This window comes from Lycorma delicatula, chromosome 1 (assembly GCF_047948215.1).
Source record: "Lycorma delicatula isolate Av1 chromosome 1, ASM4794821v1, whole genome shotgun sequence".
Taxonomy (NCBI): Eukaryota; Metazoa; Arthropoda; class Insecta; order Hemiptera; family Fulgoridae; genus Lycorma; species Lycorma delicatula.
This window is the reverse complement of record NC_134455.1, coordinates 198,088,966-198,108,440: the sequence shown is the minus strand read 5'-3', so window position 1 is coordinate 198,108,440 and position 19,475 is coordinate 198,088,966. Positions and strand designations below refer to the sequence as shown.

The following is a 19,475-nucleotide window of genomic DNA, read 5'->3' as shown; positions in this document are numbered from 1 at the left end:
ACCACCACCACCACCACTCACCACTATGACATGCTGCATAAGCTCATATGAAAAATACACAAAATCCACATAACCTCAAATTGATGTTATGCTTGTTGTCCATAAATTGAGCATAACTGACTGAAGAATGACTCAGCCTATCTTCATAATATTTTCAGACACACTTCTACAGTATTTATTATAATGAAATGATCTAATTTTTATTTTTATTTTTGAGCCACAAAATTTTATACACAAGTAGTATTTTCATAATCCTTATACATCAAAATGTAAATAAAATCCATTTTCACACCCCAATCCATTGTGCAACTGAAAGTAATAACTTACCATACTTTTTTTCAAAAAGTCTGTAAAACTATTTTTCAGGTATCAGAAATATCTAATCTCCTCTTGTTCATAATCAGTTTTTAAACTTTTAAATTCTTAAATAGAGCAAAAATTCTACTAAGACCATACATAAACAACATTAAATAAATAATCATATTAAATAAAATTGTATATTCATACAAAACTATGTATAAAAAATGACATAATGGTCATGCCAAACTACAAGTTCATTAATGAAATTTTAGTTATTTGTCCATATATATATATATATATAGATATACCTTCATACACTGAAGAATACCTTTGTTACAGACAGTTAGTGAATCCAATATACTGACAGCTTTAGAAAAAAAAAACTAAAGCATTCATTGGCATCAATTTTATAGGCGTGTGTCTACTTAATTGAGTATTGAGTATTGTGGCTTTGCTATACTACCAATGAATGACAACAGCATGCAAGATCAGTATTTCTAAAATTATTTAATTGTTTTATCTTCTGGAACCAATTTATAAACTTTGGTTCTTATAATTTTATCCTTACTTCACTCATTTCAGTTTAAAAGATCCTACACCCTGAGGACTGCAGGCATTGTAGAACCACTGCTGTTGTAAAGGATAGTAAATTTCTTTTACTTTTAATCAATTTATTATGCTTGTATTTCATAATAATTCCTAAATGTTTAATTTATTGGTTTTACATAACTTGATTGGTTTCACTATGTTGAATGGTGAAAAAATTATCATTGCCAGGTATTAAACACATACTTGTACCTTTACAACACTTAGCTGGCTTATTATTTTTTTTGTTACTATAAATTAAATAAACATCTCAATATCTACCACGTGCTTATACCTACTTGTTCTCCCTGCCTTTACTTTGTTTTTTGAATTGGATTAGAATATTTTGTACAATTACATTCTACAATATTTTGTAATCTGTACAGTGAATGACAATATGCCAAAAATTTCCCCATTAATATACAAACAAGGAAAATATTTCATGTCAGAAAAGAAATAAGAAATCATTATATCCTCGAAAAACAAAATTAAGATAAGTACACCGAATGTGACGTGTACAATATATCCATAGTGAATTGTAGCTATTTGCAATATTTTTTTAGAACTGTTAATATTTCATCAGTTGTAAAACATTTTCTACTCTTAATTTCTGATTGCTTATTCTGACTATTGAGATTTACTATTCTGACTATTATTATTATTATTGTTTATTACTTGACGGTCATCGACCGCTGTGGTCATTTTGCCCTATGAGAATGGAAATTTATAGCATATGAAAAATGTCATGCCTGATCAGGATTCAAACTGTGGACCTTTGAATGAAAGGCTAAAATTCCACCTCTCTGCAATGAAAATCAGCAGAGTAATAAGTTTATTATTTCTTTGTCCTCAAGTATGTTAGTATTATGGGAAAAAATTAATTTTTTTTATTGTTCTTGGGTTAGAAAAAAATCAAATATGTGAATTATATACCTAATGTATTATAGATATTATTTACCAAATTGCTGCTTCTTTTGTTTTGTTTGTTTTTTATCTAAGAACATTTTTATTATCAATTCATGATTTAAATTAATTTTGATTTGATTTTATTTTTAAAAATTATAAGGTATGTAAAGTGAGCATATCATTTATAAGTAAAAAACAAAAAAAAAGTTGATATAAAATGTTATATTTACAAAAAAATGTAAAAAGTATAAAACAAAAACTTTTAAATAATATAACATTTTAAAGTTATGTGCATATATATTTAAATCATTCACATTTATTTAAACATTATACAATACATAATTTAAAAAACTAAAAAAAATATACATTATATGTATGCATACGTGTGTGTGTGTGTGTGTGTGTGTGTGTGTGTGTGTGTGTGTGTGTGTGTGTGTGTGTGTGTGTGTTTGTGTGTGTGTGTGTGTGGGGGGATTGTTAATTGTAAAACAAAAATAAAAGTCACAGTTTTTTAGGGAAAGAGAATGAAAAACTTCATTTGAGTTGGTAATAAGAATTAATTAGAGCCATATGACAAAATGTGGTGATTACTTTAAAAAAATTAATTTTTTCCATCTTCAAATTATGTGGAGATGATGTTTTTTAGATCTTTCTTAGCTAATTATGCAATTTTGTCCTCAGTTAGCTGAATTAGCAACAAAGATCTTCTGAAGTGCAATTTGCATATAATTTGAAAATACAGTTACAAATTGATTATGTTTAAAAAAAACTAATGAAAGAAACATGCTACAGTTTATAGCAACAACATATATTTTAGGAGATTAAAAGTTAACAAGTGCGTCAATAAAGTACAGAAAGTATTACTGCTGTATTCGGGTAAATAGAATAAATACATTAAATGTTTGATGTACACATTTTTTTTTTTACCTTTAATGTACTCCTATAAATTCTTCTAACTTTAAACTTACACAAGCACTTTTACTGTAGCTATGGCTTCTTCAGGTGCTTTTAATGAAATAAATATTAAAGAATTAAACATTAGAAAGGATATATTTTCTCTCAGTAACTTCATTAAAACTACTTATTAAAACTATTCCATAGTTTTATTCCATAAAACTGAAATCTTCAGTTTTTATTGAAATAAAAACAGTATTTAACCATGGCGAAAGCACTTGTGTAAGTTTACAAGTTAGAAGAATTACAGAAGTACATTAGATAGAAAAAAATAAAAATTAATATTTATAAATATACATCCATTTTTGTGAATGAATGTATAGGATGAGATATATGAACTGCAGAAACAGCACTGAATGAGCAAACTTACTGTAATGTACCTTCATCTGGCCTTCAGAAGATATACCCAAGAAAAACAATAATTTATCATATCACTGCTAGAAAATAGTTTTGAAAAATATATTAAATGAAACTGGTGACTTTCAAAGTATATGGAAACAAGTATCTGAAGATCTTTCAGATTCAAGTTTATTAAGTTTGATAATACTACCAATGAAGTTACTAGATAATAGATCTGTAAAGATATTTATAAAGATATTAATACATTTATATAAACAGTAAGTACAAATATGCATCTTTTTTTTTTCAATGTTAAACCATTTCATCATGAAATGATGTATTGGGTGTAATTTGCTACACCCAATACTACTGAGATGTGGTATTACAAACTAAAATAAGATGTGAAACAGTAGTAGAGTGATTTATTTTTTTTATAACTCTTATCTCAAGAGAAACAATTTGGTAAAAAAAAATAAATAATTTCTTATCTTATATTAGTTCTAAATCTGTTATATCTCAGTTTTAAATTATCTATATTGTATTTATCAAGAATTTATAGCGTATACATACTACAGAATTTTTTTATCTTCCAGATTAAATAAAGAAACTGTAACTAGGCGATTGTAATTGTTAATAGTTATTTTATCACTACTGAGTTCATAATTTACATCAGTAACATCTTTGAAATCTTTGAAAAATATGACCAAAGATAACTAAGTTATTAAATAGATAAACATTAAAATAATAATGGCTAAAATTAAAATTATGACTACTTATAAAAAGTTACAGAACTAATGTCTATTTTTTTGTCTTTAAATGAAAGATTACAAATGAAATTATGTTTATTCATTAAATTTTGAAATTCAAATGAAGTATTTGCAACTCTGCAATTTTCTTAACACAGATTAAACTTCTGAATTAAAAAAAAATATTACAATATTTGTAGTGATGTTAATAAGCTAATTGTAGGTAATAATTAATAAACGTATTCATGACACATTAAAATACAGAGGTTCAATATAATGACTCTTTATGGTTATACATAACTGTACAATAATTATAATTCAATGATAATATAATTAATTATATTATAATACAAACATTCCTAATTCTTCAAACACAATGACACACATATTTCATGTACAACACATTTATACACAAATATAAAATGGTACCAATCACCAATGACTACAATTCGATAGTTGAGCACATTGTAGACTCCAAAAAAGGAGTTTGATAAATTATTTTAAATATTCACACATTCATATTCACACAATATTCCTAATAAATTAGGTGAATCAAATTATACATTATAACAAATTTACCTCTAATTATTACATCATAAATTATGGTGTCAATTAATATAAATTACTTTCTTCAATTGAGATTAAACAAAAAGAAGGGAATATTTCATAGTAATAATTAAGTGATAAACCTGTTATAATATTTCTTAAAAGTATATCATTGTTAATATTACATATATATACTTAAAAATATTTTAAATATATAATGTCTTTCTATTTAAATGAACTAACTATGTGACGTATACAGCACTCATCTATATAGTTACATTTTACGTTTTTTTTTTATTTATAGTTGTATAATCACATTTAGATTAAAAACAGTTTACTGGCAATACTGATTAACACTGGCTACACATTCAATGTCATGGATGGCCTGTATCACTGTACAACATATACAGGTTTTTGGTCCACTGATAAAGACATATCTTGGTATCAAATTAATATTGTAACTTTTGTGATTGTCACTGTCCTTCACTTTCGCTGTCACTTTTATCTGTGAAGAAAAAAAAGCAATAAGTTAATAATAATTATTTCAACTCAAAAATTCAGTGAAAAGAATAAATGTGTATATTTAACATGAGCAAATAAATGATCTTTTCTTTTATTCATAAACTTTAAATGTGATCAATACTTTTATCTAATAAAAACAAACTTTCTCTTGTAACAATTACTGGTTTTTTTCCTGTCTAGCCTCTGGAAATCCTCTGGAATTACTTCAGAGGATGAATGAGATATGTATGAGTGTAAGTGAAGTGTAGTCTTATAGTCTTCAGGTCAACCATTTCTGAGATGTGTGGTTAATTGAAACCCAACCACCAAAGAACATTGGTATCCACGACCTAGTATTCAAATCCATATAAAAGTAACTGCTTTTACTGGAATTTGAACACTTGAACTCTTGACTTTGAAATTAGCTGATTTGTGAAGACACATTCACCACTAGACCACCTCTGTGGGTAGCAATTACTAATTTATAGAGACAGAAGTTAACTGTAGTGTTGAGCATTCTCAATGTTCTTCTGAATTATTGGGTTTTATATTAATAATATTTGTAATGGGGAACAAGCGCTATGAATATAAAAACATGCATTAAATTTTAGGGCTAATGAGGTCTGGAATAAGAGGACTTACAAATCCAGCCAGTTATTGCTATAAATCATTTTCTTACAATATACCTTAATATTTACTCACACAGCTCTATCCGATTACAAACGTGTTCTTTACCTTGACCAGTTCACTAGATTCTTCCTACCATTAATAATAAACTTCTGTCACAAAATTCAACAAAAAATAAGAAGAAAGTTCCATGATTATCCAATCATTACTTTGTGAGATTCACCATAACATTTTTAAGAAATGAAAATTGTTTGTTAATTATGTTGAGTCTTATTTGTATGTGCACTAGTGATCCAAAAAGGACTTCACAATTTTAAATGCATATAAAAATTTATTTAAATAACTTAGAAATTTGGTTGAGGTCTTATTTCATAGCAAAACATCAAGTTTTGACTCATGCAGTTCATTAGCACTGAATTTGATCATAATTGTTGTTAAAAATTCTGTTAAACATACAAAATCACCAGGATGCCCACCTATCCCTGAAGCTGCAGTGGAACAGCTCAGAGAAAGCTTTGCACATCCGAAGAAATCAACTGGACGTGTGTCACGTGAGACTCATGTCTCATGCATTCCACAAATGACTGTCTGGCACATATTGCATACACGATTGTACTAGAAGCCATACTTACTAACCTTGGTTAAACACATTACAAATGATGACAAAGTTGTTCAGTTGCAGTTTTATGTGGAAATGATGGATAGAATTGCTGACAATGTAATTTTTAGTGATGAGTCAATGTTTCACATCAGTGGCAAGGTGAACACCCATTAACTGCCAAATATGCGGTAGCGAAAACCCTCATGAAACTTTGCAGCACATTCATGATCTCCTAAGGTCAATTTTTTTCGTGCTCTAAGTAAACAAAGACTGTACAACCTGTTCTTCCCGTAAATTGCACAATCTGTCTTGAAATACTTCAAAATTTTCTTATTCCTCAGTTAGACAATGATGACAAAGATGGATGTCATTACTATCAGCAAGACAGGGCACCACCTCACTACCGCCTAGAAGTCAAAGATTTTCTTAATACTAAATCCCAGGTCGGTTGTGAAGGAATTAGTTGTAAAGGTTAAATTGCATAGCCTCCTCTTTCCCAGATTTGACCCTGCTTGATTTTTTCTTGTGGGGTTTCATTAAAGATCGGATTTATATAACACTTTTTTGCCTGCTGATCTTGTGGAATGTATGGACTGCAAGTAGGATGTATGTCGCATTACAAATGGAAGCCATATCAAACCAAAGTGAATGTTGGGGGACATGTGTTTTTCTCTGAAATGTGGCCTTAACTGAATCTGTAAGTTATCTAAATAAATTTTTATATGCTTTTAAAATTGTGAAGTCCTTTTTGAATCACCCAGTACAATATATATAATAATATGTGATGAATAATATTGTATGTGAGATATATTACTTCAGTATGAATCATGAAAAAAAAGTTTATTTTTGAAGGGTTATATGTCTTATGAACTACTCAATGGAAAATTGAGTTTTATAACTTAAAACTTTTTTCTGTATTATTGTTAAAACTTTCAGTTTATTGGGAAAAAAATGTACAAACTACAGAATATTATAACAAAAAATGGTTGTTTTTCAAGAAATTGCATTTCAAAGTATAAGTATCATAATTTTATTAATATGCTATAAAAAAATTTAGTGACAAAGTACATTTAAGAATAGAGTGCTTTTCTGTTCAAGTATGTATTTAAATTTTTCCAGTGTCCAGTTCCAATTTGGTAGCTGTTTAAAAAAACTATTTTAGCACTCACCAAAGGTGAGACAATCTGTTTCACTAAAGTGTTTATATATGCATTTTAATAACACTATTTTGACACATAATAACTTACTTACGGTATTTGTATTTTATTTATGTATGCTATGAACATAATTTCAATTAATAATGATGGGATGGTAAAATAATTCTGAAGGAAAAAAATGTCCATGAAAACAGGCTAGAACCTTGGGCTAATTTTCATTAATACAAGCTAATGACAGTTAGGAAAAATTACATTTAAGTCATGTAAATAAGAATGGAATACAATCTGACACAAGCATTCTATTTTTGTTTTAAATTTGTTTTGTTGCAGAACACAGCAATGTTGCAGTTTAGTAACTAATCTGTAAAATTAATATTAAAGAGAATTTTTCACCAGAAGCCAATGACAACACAAGAAGTGACTGTTCATTGAAGATGTTTTAAATGTATCAAGTTCAGTCATGATTTTAAACTAAATCTTCTCAACTAAACTGCAGTTGATGAGTTTACCTTCATAACTTACTATTTTACTAAATACTGCATGGAGTAGCCTTTATCCAATTTGATAACTAGTATAATTAGGGTTTAATTATTATTTGTTCATGTGAGTATGTCTATAATAAAAAATATAGTTTTAATGTGTTGAAATTTAATACAAGTTCAAAGCAAAACATCAAATGAAATATAAATATTGCTTTATGTGTAGCTTTAAGCTTTATGTAGTAGCATAAAGCTTTGTACTAAAGTGTACTAAAGAGGCTTATTAGAGGCTTGTACTAAGTTTGTACTAAGTTTGTACTAAAGAGGCTTCGTTCGCAGTCAACATTTAAACGAAATACGCGAGCAACTATGTCATGTCGATCAGTGGCTTTTTGCCCGGGCATTAGCTCTTTAGTTACATCCTGCCACGAAGGATTACAGGTAAAAGTTACAAAACGGTCAGGCCTGCCGTAAGTTCGTACATAAGCGAAAGCGTCTTGAGTGTATTCATGCAGATAACGGGGACTGTTCACAAAAGTAGAAAGCAGAATAACTATCTTGCCTATGTCTTTAGGACTAATATTACCACATGTGCTAATCGCATCTTGTAGATGAGTGTAATTTTCAGCTCGTAATTTCGTAAGGTTTATAGAAATGTAACGAAGATGTTCGCTCTCTACTTTAATATACATATCTACCAAGAATTGATGAAAGAGTTACCTTGACCGCGAAAGGAGATTGAAGTTGTGCTCTCGAAGCATCATGTGATACGCATAAAAATCCATGCAGGAAACGTTTTTATTGGGAACTGGCTGTCTTGTTGGATTAATGACTGGAATATTGAAATGATATCCTGGCTCACCTTTACTGAAAATTCGGTACTGCAAAGCATCATAAAATTTATGAGTATCAGCTACGCGTTTCAGCGTATTATCATATGCCCGTAACACTATGTCTCGTGGAGGGCATGGGTCACCAGTAACCAAAACAGCAACTTCATTGATCATCGACGCATTATAACACCTCTCATGTTTGCCACGTGGAGTCCGATCAGCATGAATGACCACTATGTAATTATCTGGAGGCCAGTTTTCTATTGCACTTTTAAAGGTACTTACCAACAAATTGTGGCTGTGTAACATTAGTTGAATTTTCAATACTGTATCTCTTTCGACTCCTTCAATATACTGACAACGACGGTTTACTTCATTTTCTTCATCACCCATTAAATGCACCTGCAAAAATTTATGCTGTTCATTATCTACTGGAAAAAGTGATCCAATTTGATGATATATCTGTCCTTGTATAGTAAAAGTTGGTGAAAATCCGGGCATTCTTATCACTTTATCTACTCCAAAGGATGTCATTTGGAAGCAAGAGTTATACATTCTGATTTTACTTAAAAATTGCTTCGACTCATCTGTAACACTTAAATATAGAGTTTTCAAAGGCTCCTCTGGTTCACCAAGTAAAGGAAGCGAAACTACCACTGGAACAGCACATTCCGGCAGTTTCATCTTTCCATTTCAAAGCTCGCAATGCTGACATTTTCTATTCATTGAGCCAATACCAATTAAAGAAGGGCTTATGGTATTCAAGTGAAGGGTCATATTGAAATCCAGAATTATTAAATACAGACCAATTGTTACGCATGAAATTTCGACGGCACGTGATTTGCACTTCTGCATGAACGATTCTTCTCGCCTGCGATTGTTCTGGAGTTTCTCTCACTCTTATAGCTGCCTGCTGGAACAGCTGCCTGAATCCCTGCACAGGTTAGATTTGCGCTTCTGAGGCATTTTAGAAAAAAACAGAGTAAAAACTGAAAATAACGTTAGAAGTAAAACAATAAACAGGCACCTAACCTCAAAAACTGGAAAAGTTTTAGTATTGCTTAGAAGTGACAGAAGATAACAATAAATATAGAAGGATTCGAAAACAGCAGAAGCACTATACTCAAATGAAAAGTAACTTGACCATCGGTATTACAGTTTTGAATTGGCAGTTTATTTCATTTACTTACTACTAGAACGCCAGATGGTGTTGAATTCGGTCAAATTTTTTGTCGGACGATCATACCTTCCAATATAAATTTTTTTACCCTCCCGAAAAAATATTGTTTTTTTACTAAAAAGTGTCCTATGTCCTTTGCAATATCTTTGAGAATATGTGTACGAAGTTTCATGATGATCGGTTGAGTAGTTTCTGTGTGAAAGCGTAACAACAAACAAACTCAGATTCACATTTATAATATTAGTAAGGATGGCTGCTTTCCAAGTTTATTTCATTTGATAATCCTCAAGCTCATTTTGAAGAAATGCATTATAGACACCGTTTAACAAGATGAAATCTTTTTAGTTATCATGAAATGAAAAAATAAGTCTAATTTAATTTTAGGTGATCATTTAATATATTACTGACTATGCTATATTAACCAAAATAATCACCAATCAGTACAAAATCACTCATGATTTTCTTGTTAAGAGTATTTTTGCACTATTTCAGTGCATCTTCAGTTGAATTAAAAAAAAACTTATAAATATAGTGCAGTGAGGAAACAATTAAAATAAAATGTCTCTGTCACTGTTTGTTCACACTGGTCAACATGATTTTTTGTCTCACGAGTATCAATAGGTGTACTTCATGCAGTTCTTTACCCTTTTTACAAATATGTATTCATAATTTCTCAATCACTCACAGTTTTTTGTTTTAATTTTTTTAAATATTTTAAAATGTTTTTTCGTCTATTTGTCCATTGTCAAGTAAAAGCTCCTAGAGCATTATAAATATGATGAAATCAAATGAGCTAACTCAAAGGGAAGCATTGCTACTGTTGTGCAGGATCAGACATGTACAGATATGTACAATCTAGTGTAGAACACATTCATCAGAATGATGCCAGTTCTGTGATAGTAAAGTCGGGAACCAAACAAGAGCCTGGGCCCCACATATCTGTTATTTATCATGTTCTAGGCTTCTCACTGCATGGAAAAACGGCACACACCACATGACATTTGCCATCCCGATGATTTGGAGGGAACCTGAAGATCACTCTCTGACTGTTATTTCTGCTTAACATTAAAGGGATTACGTCAAAATCAAAACATACAGTGGTGTACCCTAACTTGTAATCTGCAATGAGACCAGTTCCACACTGCGAAGAATTGCCCATACCAAAGCCTCCAGAACATGTGACGTTAGATGAAGAGAGCTCAGAGTCTGATGGAAGTTAGGAAGAAAAAGATTCTGGCGACACAACTTTTGAACAAAGTGGTTCATCTGAGCCTCATTTATTGACTCAATAAAATCTTAACAATAACGATTTACAGCAATGATTAACACTAAAAATCTTTTTGATTAATTTATGTTTATCCTTTTGTGATACAATATTTTATTTTGTTCATTAAATTTTAATGATAACATTTTTTCAATCATTTTAAATATTAAATATATTGGAACAGCAGAAACATTTTACATATCTAACTGAAAAACTTACTATATATATTTTTAGAATACAATGGAAATGTGAAGATTCTACATTATCTGGAAGCAATTTCGGGTGATGTGAATAAACTATACTGAATACTGATCAGTAATTACTTGTTTAGAAAAATAATTACTTATTTAGAAAAGTATTCTCTTAAAAGTTAGTGAATAAACAATTTCTTTTTCTTATAAGTAATTACTTTTATTCTTAAGAGTTTGTTATAGTTTACTTTAAGATGAAGTATTTCTTTCTCTTAAGAAATTGCTGACTGTATCTAGATATCAAACATAAGCCTGCATGTTTAAACTTGTTTGTACAAAAATGGAAAGAACCTGACAATTCATGTCCGTCCATGATGATGTCATTTCCATTAATCATCTCAGTATATCACATATTCATTGCTAATCAACTCTTTTTTACAACTGGATTATTAAGAATGTCATCGATCGAAGAAGAAACAATTTTCATCAGTTTTGGACAATACAATAATGTGGCTGAAAGGACACTTCAGTAAACGTATTAAGAAATCATAAAGTAGTTTTAAATAAGTCTTTGGCCTTTAAACTTATTTACGCTAAAGAAAAATCATGGGTAAATGTTTTTTTTGAAAACATATCTCTTCACACTAATCTTTAAATATTGTATAGTAAGTGATATAACTGTATACATATTTTTTATCTATACAGTTTTTGAAAGTTTAGTTAATACTAAAAATGATTGTTTTGTGCTTTATTTGCAAAATTTATAAGTGATGCTGTTTTGGTTCTATTTGAATGTTTTTTAGAAGTTGAAATTCTGGTTGTGATTTATTTTTGCTATAAATTAGGTAACTGATTGTTAATTAAAAATAGAAATTTTTATCTGTATAATCAAAATATTAATTAAAATATTTTAAACTTGACAGTAATTAAGTTATCAAATAAGATATTAAAATAATTATATATGATCAAAAATTTGATCCTTTTTTCAATAAGTATGATATATATGAGCAGTTATATGTGTAGAGACATAAATAAGTATAATATATATCTAATCCTTACCTTTTTTTCCTGGATATGCATGACGTTTCAACCTATCATAAAGGTCCTCTTTATTTCCGTATATACTAGCATTTGATCTTGCTAAACTGTTCATTTTACCATTATGAAGGCTCTCTATAACATTTACAAAGAAGAACAAAATTATTAAAAATTAAAAAGCAATTTACAATACACAAAACCACTACTGGTGTAGTAAAAAACAGATATCCAATATCCTCAAAGGGAGAGTATGCTTAAAGGAATTTTCCAGTTATTAAAATGTCAAAGGGGTCATTCACTTGACACATAATACCTTAGGTGAGAAAAAGTTCAAGCTCCGTTTACTTTTACTGAGAAGTTAACAAATGAAGGGTATTCAAATGATTATGTAAGATAAAAGAGATAAAATAAAATAGAACTAAGTGTATCATCAAAAAATATTTTATGTGTGCCCTAATTATAAAAACTGTTTTATGTCTAGAATAGCAATTCTCAAACTGGTATGCAGAGCTTACAATACAAAAAAAAAACTATTATAATATAAAAAGTATAAATGTTTTTTTTTTTAAGTTATTATTATACAAGAGTATTAATACAACAGATATTTATTATTATTAGTATTTATTTATTATTATTACTTCAGGGATCAGTGATTCTTAAACGTTTTTGATATAATACAAAAGTATTTAATGGTGCATTTCCTTTTCCTTTAATGTGAGAAAAATTGTTTACATATGGCAACAATTAGAATATCAATTATTTTTGACAGCTTCTTGTATTCCTCAGTACTCTTGTAGCAACTTACTGTCCCATGGATGCACTACGCCGCACATGTATAAACAGGTTTCTTAATGGCAACTATAAAAGAATTGCCATACTTTCTTCCAGTAGTTAAGTGAGTTGGTCATAGTTATTTTACAGACAGTTGCTTCCAGTGTTTTACTTATTTTGTGATAATCTGAATTGAAAATATTGTTACAGAGTTACTTTTTCATTGATAAAATTGAAGTGATAGTGTTGCATATATATCTCAAAAGGGACTTTTTTTGTATAAATACTTATTTATGTACTTTGCTTAAATCTTTTGGTTTAGTTTAGTTTATATAAAATATAAAGCGACATGGATAAGTGGCTCAAAAGAACAACAACAAACAAAACGTAGTTCAGTTAAAAAACCTGTACCATTGAGCTCTACTTCAGAAATTGCAGTGAGTCAAGATTATTTTCAAACTAAAATATGAAAAGTTGTAAGAAAATAGATCCTCAGTACATTAATATTGTTTTTACAGTCTAGTAATACATCTATAATGGATGTAAACAGTGAGCCACGATATCAATATGTAATCTGCTTTGAAATTCTTTCAAACTAAAGCAAGAAACCCTCATTATTGAAGTGACACTTTAGTACTAAACAATCATTGTTAGAAACAAACAAACCTAAGGATTATTTTGTTTAAAATTTGTCAAGAGAAAAATGCACAAAGAAAATTATGTTGTTCTTTACCAGTAACACTCAAAAAGCAGTTGAGGCATCTTCCTTAGCAATCTTAAGAATAGCAAAATGAGGGAAAGCTCATACAATTAGTAAAGAAATTTGTTACCTGGTGCAAAAGATGTGGTAACTTGTATGTTAGGTTAATCATCAGCTAAATAGCTATAAGATATCATTGTTAAATAATACCTTATGTTAAGACACAGGGTTATTTTAATGAATTTTAAATTTTATTTTAAAGAAAAACTTTTAATTTTTATAAGTTCTTCGGACAGCTGCGCACAGCTCCTGACGGCTCATTCGGCTCTGTCTACGCTAAAAGCAAAGGTTTACTTTATGCTGGCTTCACTAGAATGGTCAGTTTTGATTCCATCCTTCAGATTCAACTTGGGTTTTTATGAATGTACAATTATTATAAATGTAAATATATGAATTACAAGTTCAAGATTATAATAAAAACAATTTATATTATAAACGAAGTAAAGACTTTTATTTATTTGTATGAACTAGTGAACAATAAAATATTTAGAATAATTAACCCTAACCAAGGTATTGAACCAAGGCGACATATTATTCGACAGCATGCACCACAGAATTTAAAGCGTGGCAGTAAATTTTACAGAGAACTTAACAGCTAAAGTCAAATAGTGATTTTTTTCACCAAATAACTCAATAAGAGGATAAATGTAAGAAACTAAGCTTGAGTTATGGTTTACATGTAGCATGTATGTAAAAGTACGATTAAAGAGAAATATTTATTTTGTTTTCGTCAGGAAAGTCAATTTTATTAAATCTCAAGCTTTAAACTCTGGTTTATTACTCAAAGGTTTTGAAATTGGCAGTGATCACATTCAGTTACTACAAGGAGGTGAGATGGCTTTCTAAAGGGGAAATGTTAACAATTGTATGAGAAACATTCAAAGGTGCAAATGTTCCTAATGGATACCAATTTTGAACTGTGTGACTGATTGACAGATGAGCTGTGGATCACAACACTAGCCTTTTTTTTTTAATGAAAACCTGCAGTCTTTTTCCAATTTGGAAAATTTTCAATGATATAACACGCATAGTCTAATGCTCACTGAAACTTTTGAACAATATTTTAAAGAAGACTATTCTGAATTTCTATGAGTATGAAACCCCTTTCATAGTGGATATCATTCCTCGAACCCCTAATATCATACTGAATGGACCTAATGGTTCAATAAACATATTCTTGCAACAGTATAATTCATGTTTAAAATTCAGTAATTCTAATTTATGCATTGTTAAAAATTATCAACAATTTTTTAATTCATATAAAACAGTGTTTCCAAACAACCAAAGAATTATAATGATAAATGTATCTTACACAATGTGCAATTATTAACATTTTTACTTACATTGAATCAGTAATCATTTTTTCATAGCATCCTGCAAGAGACTTATTGAGAAAATAATACCATTGCAAACTTGTTTTATCGGTATTATAAACCTGACCACTTAAAAAGTGTTCTAATCTATCTTTCTTTCTATTTAATTCTCTTTGTGTCATTCAGTGTTGGGTACTCTTCTTTTTTTGTACAAAATTACTTCATTATTAGTAAATCAGTTTATAGGATGTTAGGAATTACAGCTTTTTCTGTATAGTGTTTCACTAACTAAATTAATTTTACAATTTGATTTAAACATATTTCAAAGATAGAAAATGTATACAATGATATTTCACTATTTATTAATTAATTTAACTAGTTTATTCATTATTTAAATTTTACCTGGATCTCAGATATGATTTATAGCCATGTCAAATAAAACAGGTAGGTGAAAAAATATGAAATGAATGAAAATATATTTTCTTTTCATTTTTACTTTTTTGGTTAATGAATAAGTAACTGCTTAAGTATTACAGCCTTCTAGATTTCTTGTGGCTGCATATATAATAATGTTAAACAGAGTTTGTGCTGCACAAAATAAATTGTTTAAAGTTGATAAATAAGATATTATATCAGCACATGCAGGGGCTAAGAGGTCAATTTGTTATTAAGGGAAATGAGAAATAATAATTGATTTTCATATATATCTTGTATATAAAGCCCAAAGTTTGTCTGTTTTTGATACACAAGAACCAACTAACTGACTGCTTTCAAATTTGCAGGATATATTCATGTTATCCAAAGGAAGGTTTTAAGCCATAGAACAAGGCCCTAGCCCCCTTGGAGGTGAAGTTGTGAATTAAAGATATTAATTAAATAAAAAAAAGATTAATCCTTTTACTTCATTATTATATTTCTGTCACCATAGCAATAAAAATAAATTATGGATTTAAAAACTGTTAATTACATAACATTATAAAATAAAAATAATATTTATTTTATTAATGACAGAAATATAATAAAGTATTTGAAAAATAATTTCAAAGTTGGCAATAAAATAACAGATGATGTAGTAGAATTTCAGTTTGATTTCAGCTATCTTGGTGAAATGAGATTGTATTGAAATTCTTAGGACGTAATTAAAGGGCTGAATTACTTGTTTCTTATGGTTTTTGACCTAAAGAATTGAATAAAATAGATCCCCAGAACCATATCTGCAGTAGTTTTTTGAGAAATCTGGGGTGAAAACCAATAAATCAGGGTAAAAAACCTGTGTTTTTATGTTTACAAACAATAACTTTGTTAAATGGGTAATAAACAGAATTAAATGGGTGAAATTTTTAAACAAAACTTGTACAGAATTTAATTCTGTTGTAAGATAAGGTGAATAAAACAAAGAGAAGTCAAAGAAATTTCAAGTTTTTTTTAGAAACAGTTCATTACGTTTGTCAAAAAAGTACTTAATGTAAACAAAACCCAAATTTTGTTAGTGATATGAAAAATATGTAAAAACAAAATTTACTATTACAAAACTAAAAAAAATCTGGAAATTACATAACATTATAAAATAAAAATAAATAAATAAAAATAATATTTCTTTTATTAATGACAAAAATATAATAAAATATTTGAAAAATAATTTCAAGGTTGGCAATAAAATAACAGATGATCAACAATGCGCAATACTGTCTTAGTCTTAAATCATTATGTAGGTAAGTATATTGGGTACTGTAAACTGTGCTGTCATTAGCAAAGGTTTTCTGTGAATTTTAGTTTGGACATGATCGGTTTGCCTTGGAATAATGTTGTACTTATAACAAGGATACAGTGATATAGAATTCATTTTGGATTGGGTAATGGTAATGCTACAGCTGCTGCAGTAGAGTATGGAATACTTTTCCAAATCGTAGGATTCCAAATCCCAAAACAATTAGAGCAACTTTTTGCAACAAGAAACAGGTTCCTATCTAGTATCAATACCAACTACAAATGATCTATCCAACACAATGCTTTTATTGATGAAATTATTATTGATGCAGTTCAGTGCAGTCCCGGTGTCATTACAAGATGTCTTTCTAAGCAGATTACAGTTTCGCATTTGATGGTTTGGAGGACACTTAAACAAAACAAGTTTTATCCTTATCATAAACAGTCAGTTCAACATTTACACTTAGGAGATGGTCCACTTCGCTTGGAGTTCCGAAACTGTTGGAATACAAATCGACAACTCTACAAGTATGTTTTATTTACTGACGAGGTGAATTTCACTCGAGATGGCATCAACAACTTATGCATTGAGCATACATGGATAGAAGTAAATCCTCATGAAACGATGGAAGGCAATTTTCAACACGAATTAGTGTCAATGTTTAGAGCAGCCTTCTTCACATTCAGCTGTTTGGACCGTTCATTTTACCTGGCCACATAAATTCTGAGGTCTAATTGTACTTTCTACAAGAAGAATTGATGCAGGTGCTTGAAGATGTTTCTTTAGTGCTGAGATGCAAAGTATACTTCCAGCACGATGGCGCGCCTCCCCTTTTCTCTTGTGCTGTCTCCACTCACTTAAATCTTCAATTCCCTGAGAAATGGATTAGTTGTGAAGGTCCACATTTCCAGCCACAAAGATCTCCTGATTTTTAGATTTTTGCATCTGGGGATGGATGAAAAATATTGTATACAAAATAAAATACATTCTTGTGAGAAATTTATTATCCATATTATGGATGCAGCTGAGCAACTTAAGAACAGCCCTGAAGAACTAAAAAGATCAACAAAAGCAATATAGAAGCGTGCCAAGAAATGTGTTGAGAATGGCAGGCTGATTTTTGAACATTTATTATAAACTGGTACATATAATGCACTTTGGTCTAGTGCAGGGGTGGCCAACTTTTCTGTATATAAGATCGAATTTTTATCTTTAAAGTGTGTCGGGATTGACTTGTCGTAGGCATAGTCTAAGGGGGAAGGGGTGTGAAATGCATACTATGTTTATACACTGTGTTTCAGTATAAGGTGCATTCCAGTGAGGTATGAGTAGATAAGTAAAATATATTATTTTTAAATCACTTATTAAGTTTTCAAGATATAGGCTCATAAAGAAAATAAATTTCCAGACCCAACTTTTGATAGCAGCATTCTGTACATGCGGTACCTAAAAAATTTGATTTTCCGACACTTTTTTAAGATAGATTTTTGCTAACTTAAAATGCAATTTAATTTTTTTATCAACTGCAATGTATAAGTTGTACTATTTCTTCGTAAATATGAAAAAGTTATTTTAAAAATGCACAGTATGGCTGATAATTTGATTTCAATGTTTCATTTTCGCGTTTTTTTGGGCCAGTAAAATTTATAATGAAAGAATAATATGACTAACTTTTTGCTAATCTATCAATAGCTCGCTGAGTACACCTCGTACTGAAATATAGATATACGGCTTATCTATCTTTAAAAAACAACAATAATTATTTAAAGAGCTAAAAAACGTTCAGGGGAATTAAAAGAACATGGAAAATTATTAACAATATTTATTAATTCAAAGTAGCTACGGATAAAGACAGATCTAGAATTTACTTTGTTGCCTTAACATTAATGGGAAGACTCATAATTAGGTGTATATCCTGACAAAGATAATAATAATGAATCTTCAGTATGGGATAGAACGTTGTTTAGTCTTCGTTAGCGCTTCAAGTATGAAAATGACGATTCGCATAGATATGTAGATCCGAAACAAAAATAGATATATTCGCTACATTTGGTGATACTGGAATATTTTTCTCGGTCGACATATTTCCAAAAGTCTTCTTCAAATTTTATGGCTTGTAATATTAAGTCAGTTTGTAAAATTATAATTTCATTTTCTAATGCCCTTTGATCCATATGAAATATGTCTGAATGTTTTTTGCTAATGCGTTCCACACTATATCTTTTTTAAAAGGAAAAGATATAAATTCGACAATTTCTTTAATTTTTTCAAAATCCTGTAATCTTACCTCAAAATCTTCAATTACTTTTTGGATTTCCGCGACACATTTGTCGATCTTATAATTAATATTTTTATGTTTTTATAGGTTATCTGCCATATTTGGAAAATGATTCAAATTATTTTGTTACAGATCTTCTATTAGCAAAATAAATTTTGTTTTATATGCGTCTATGCAGTTGATCATATAAATTACTGTTTTATTTTTACCTTGTAATTCTAAATTTAAATGAGTTAATATTGAAGTAAAATCGATAAGAAATGCTAAATCACTAAGCCAAGTTTCATCATTTAAATTTTCACAGTTTCCATCTTGTTCGTGAAGAAAATCTATAATTTCAGACAATAAATCACAAAATCGCTGCAGAAATTTACCTTTGCTTAGCCATGACATCGGTA

At 29.4% G+C, this 19,475-nt stretch overlaps 1 protein-coding gene across 2 annotated transcripts in view; it reads right to left on the bottom strand.

The window, feature by feature from the left end:
* Positions 1 to 2,004: 2,004 nt before the first annotated feature.
* Positions 2,005 to 19,475, bottom strand: part of uif (sushi, von Willebrand factor type A, EGF and pentraxin domain-containing protein uif) — a 382,421-nt gene continuing 364,950 nt past the window's right edge. Inside the window, exons 64-66 of one of the 2 annotated variants that reach the window (XR_012756945.1) lie at positions 12,269 to 12,382; positions 8,860 to 8,976; positions 2,005 to 4,881 (exon numbers count right to left, since the gene is read on the bottom strand). Coding sequence is in view for 1 of the 2 variants with exons in the window: in XM_075370063.1 (XP_075226178.1) it covers positions 4,850 to 4,881; positions 12,269 to 12,382 (146 nt within the window). In the remaining variant the exon portion in view is untranslated. The remainder of the gene's footprint in view (positions 4,882 to 8,859; positions 8,977 to 12,268; positions 12,383 to 19,475) is intronic. The other variant, XM_075370063.1, reaches the window with a different exon arrangement.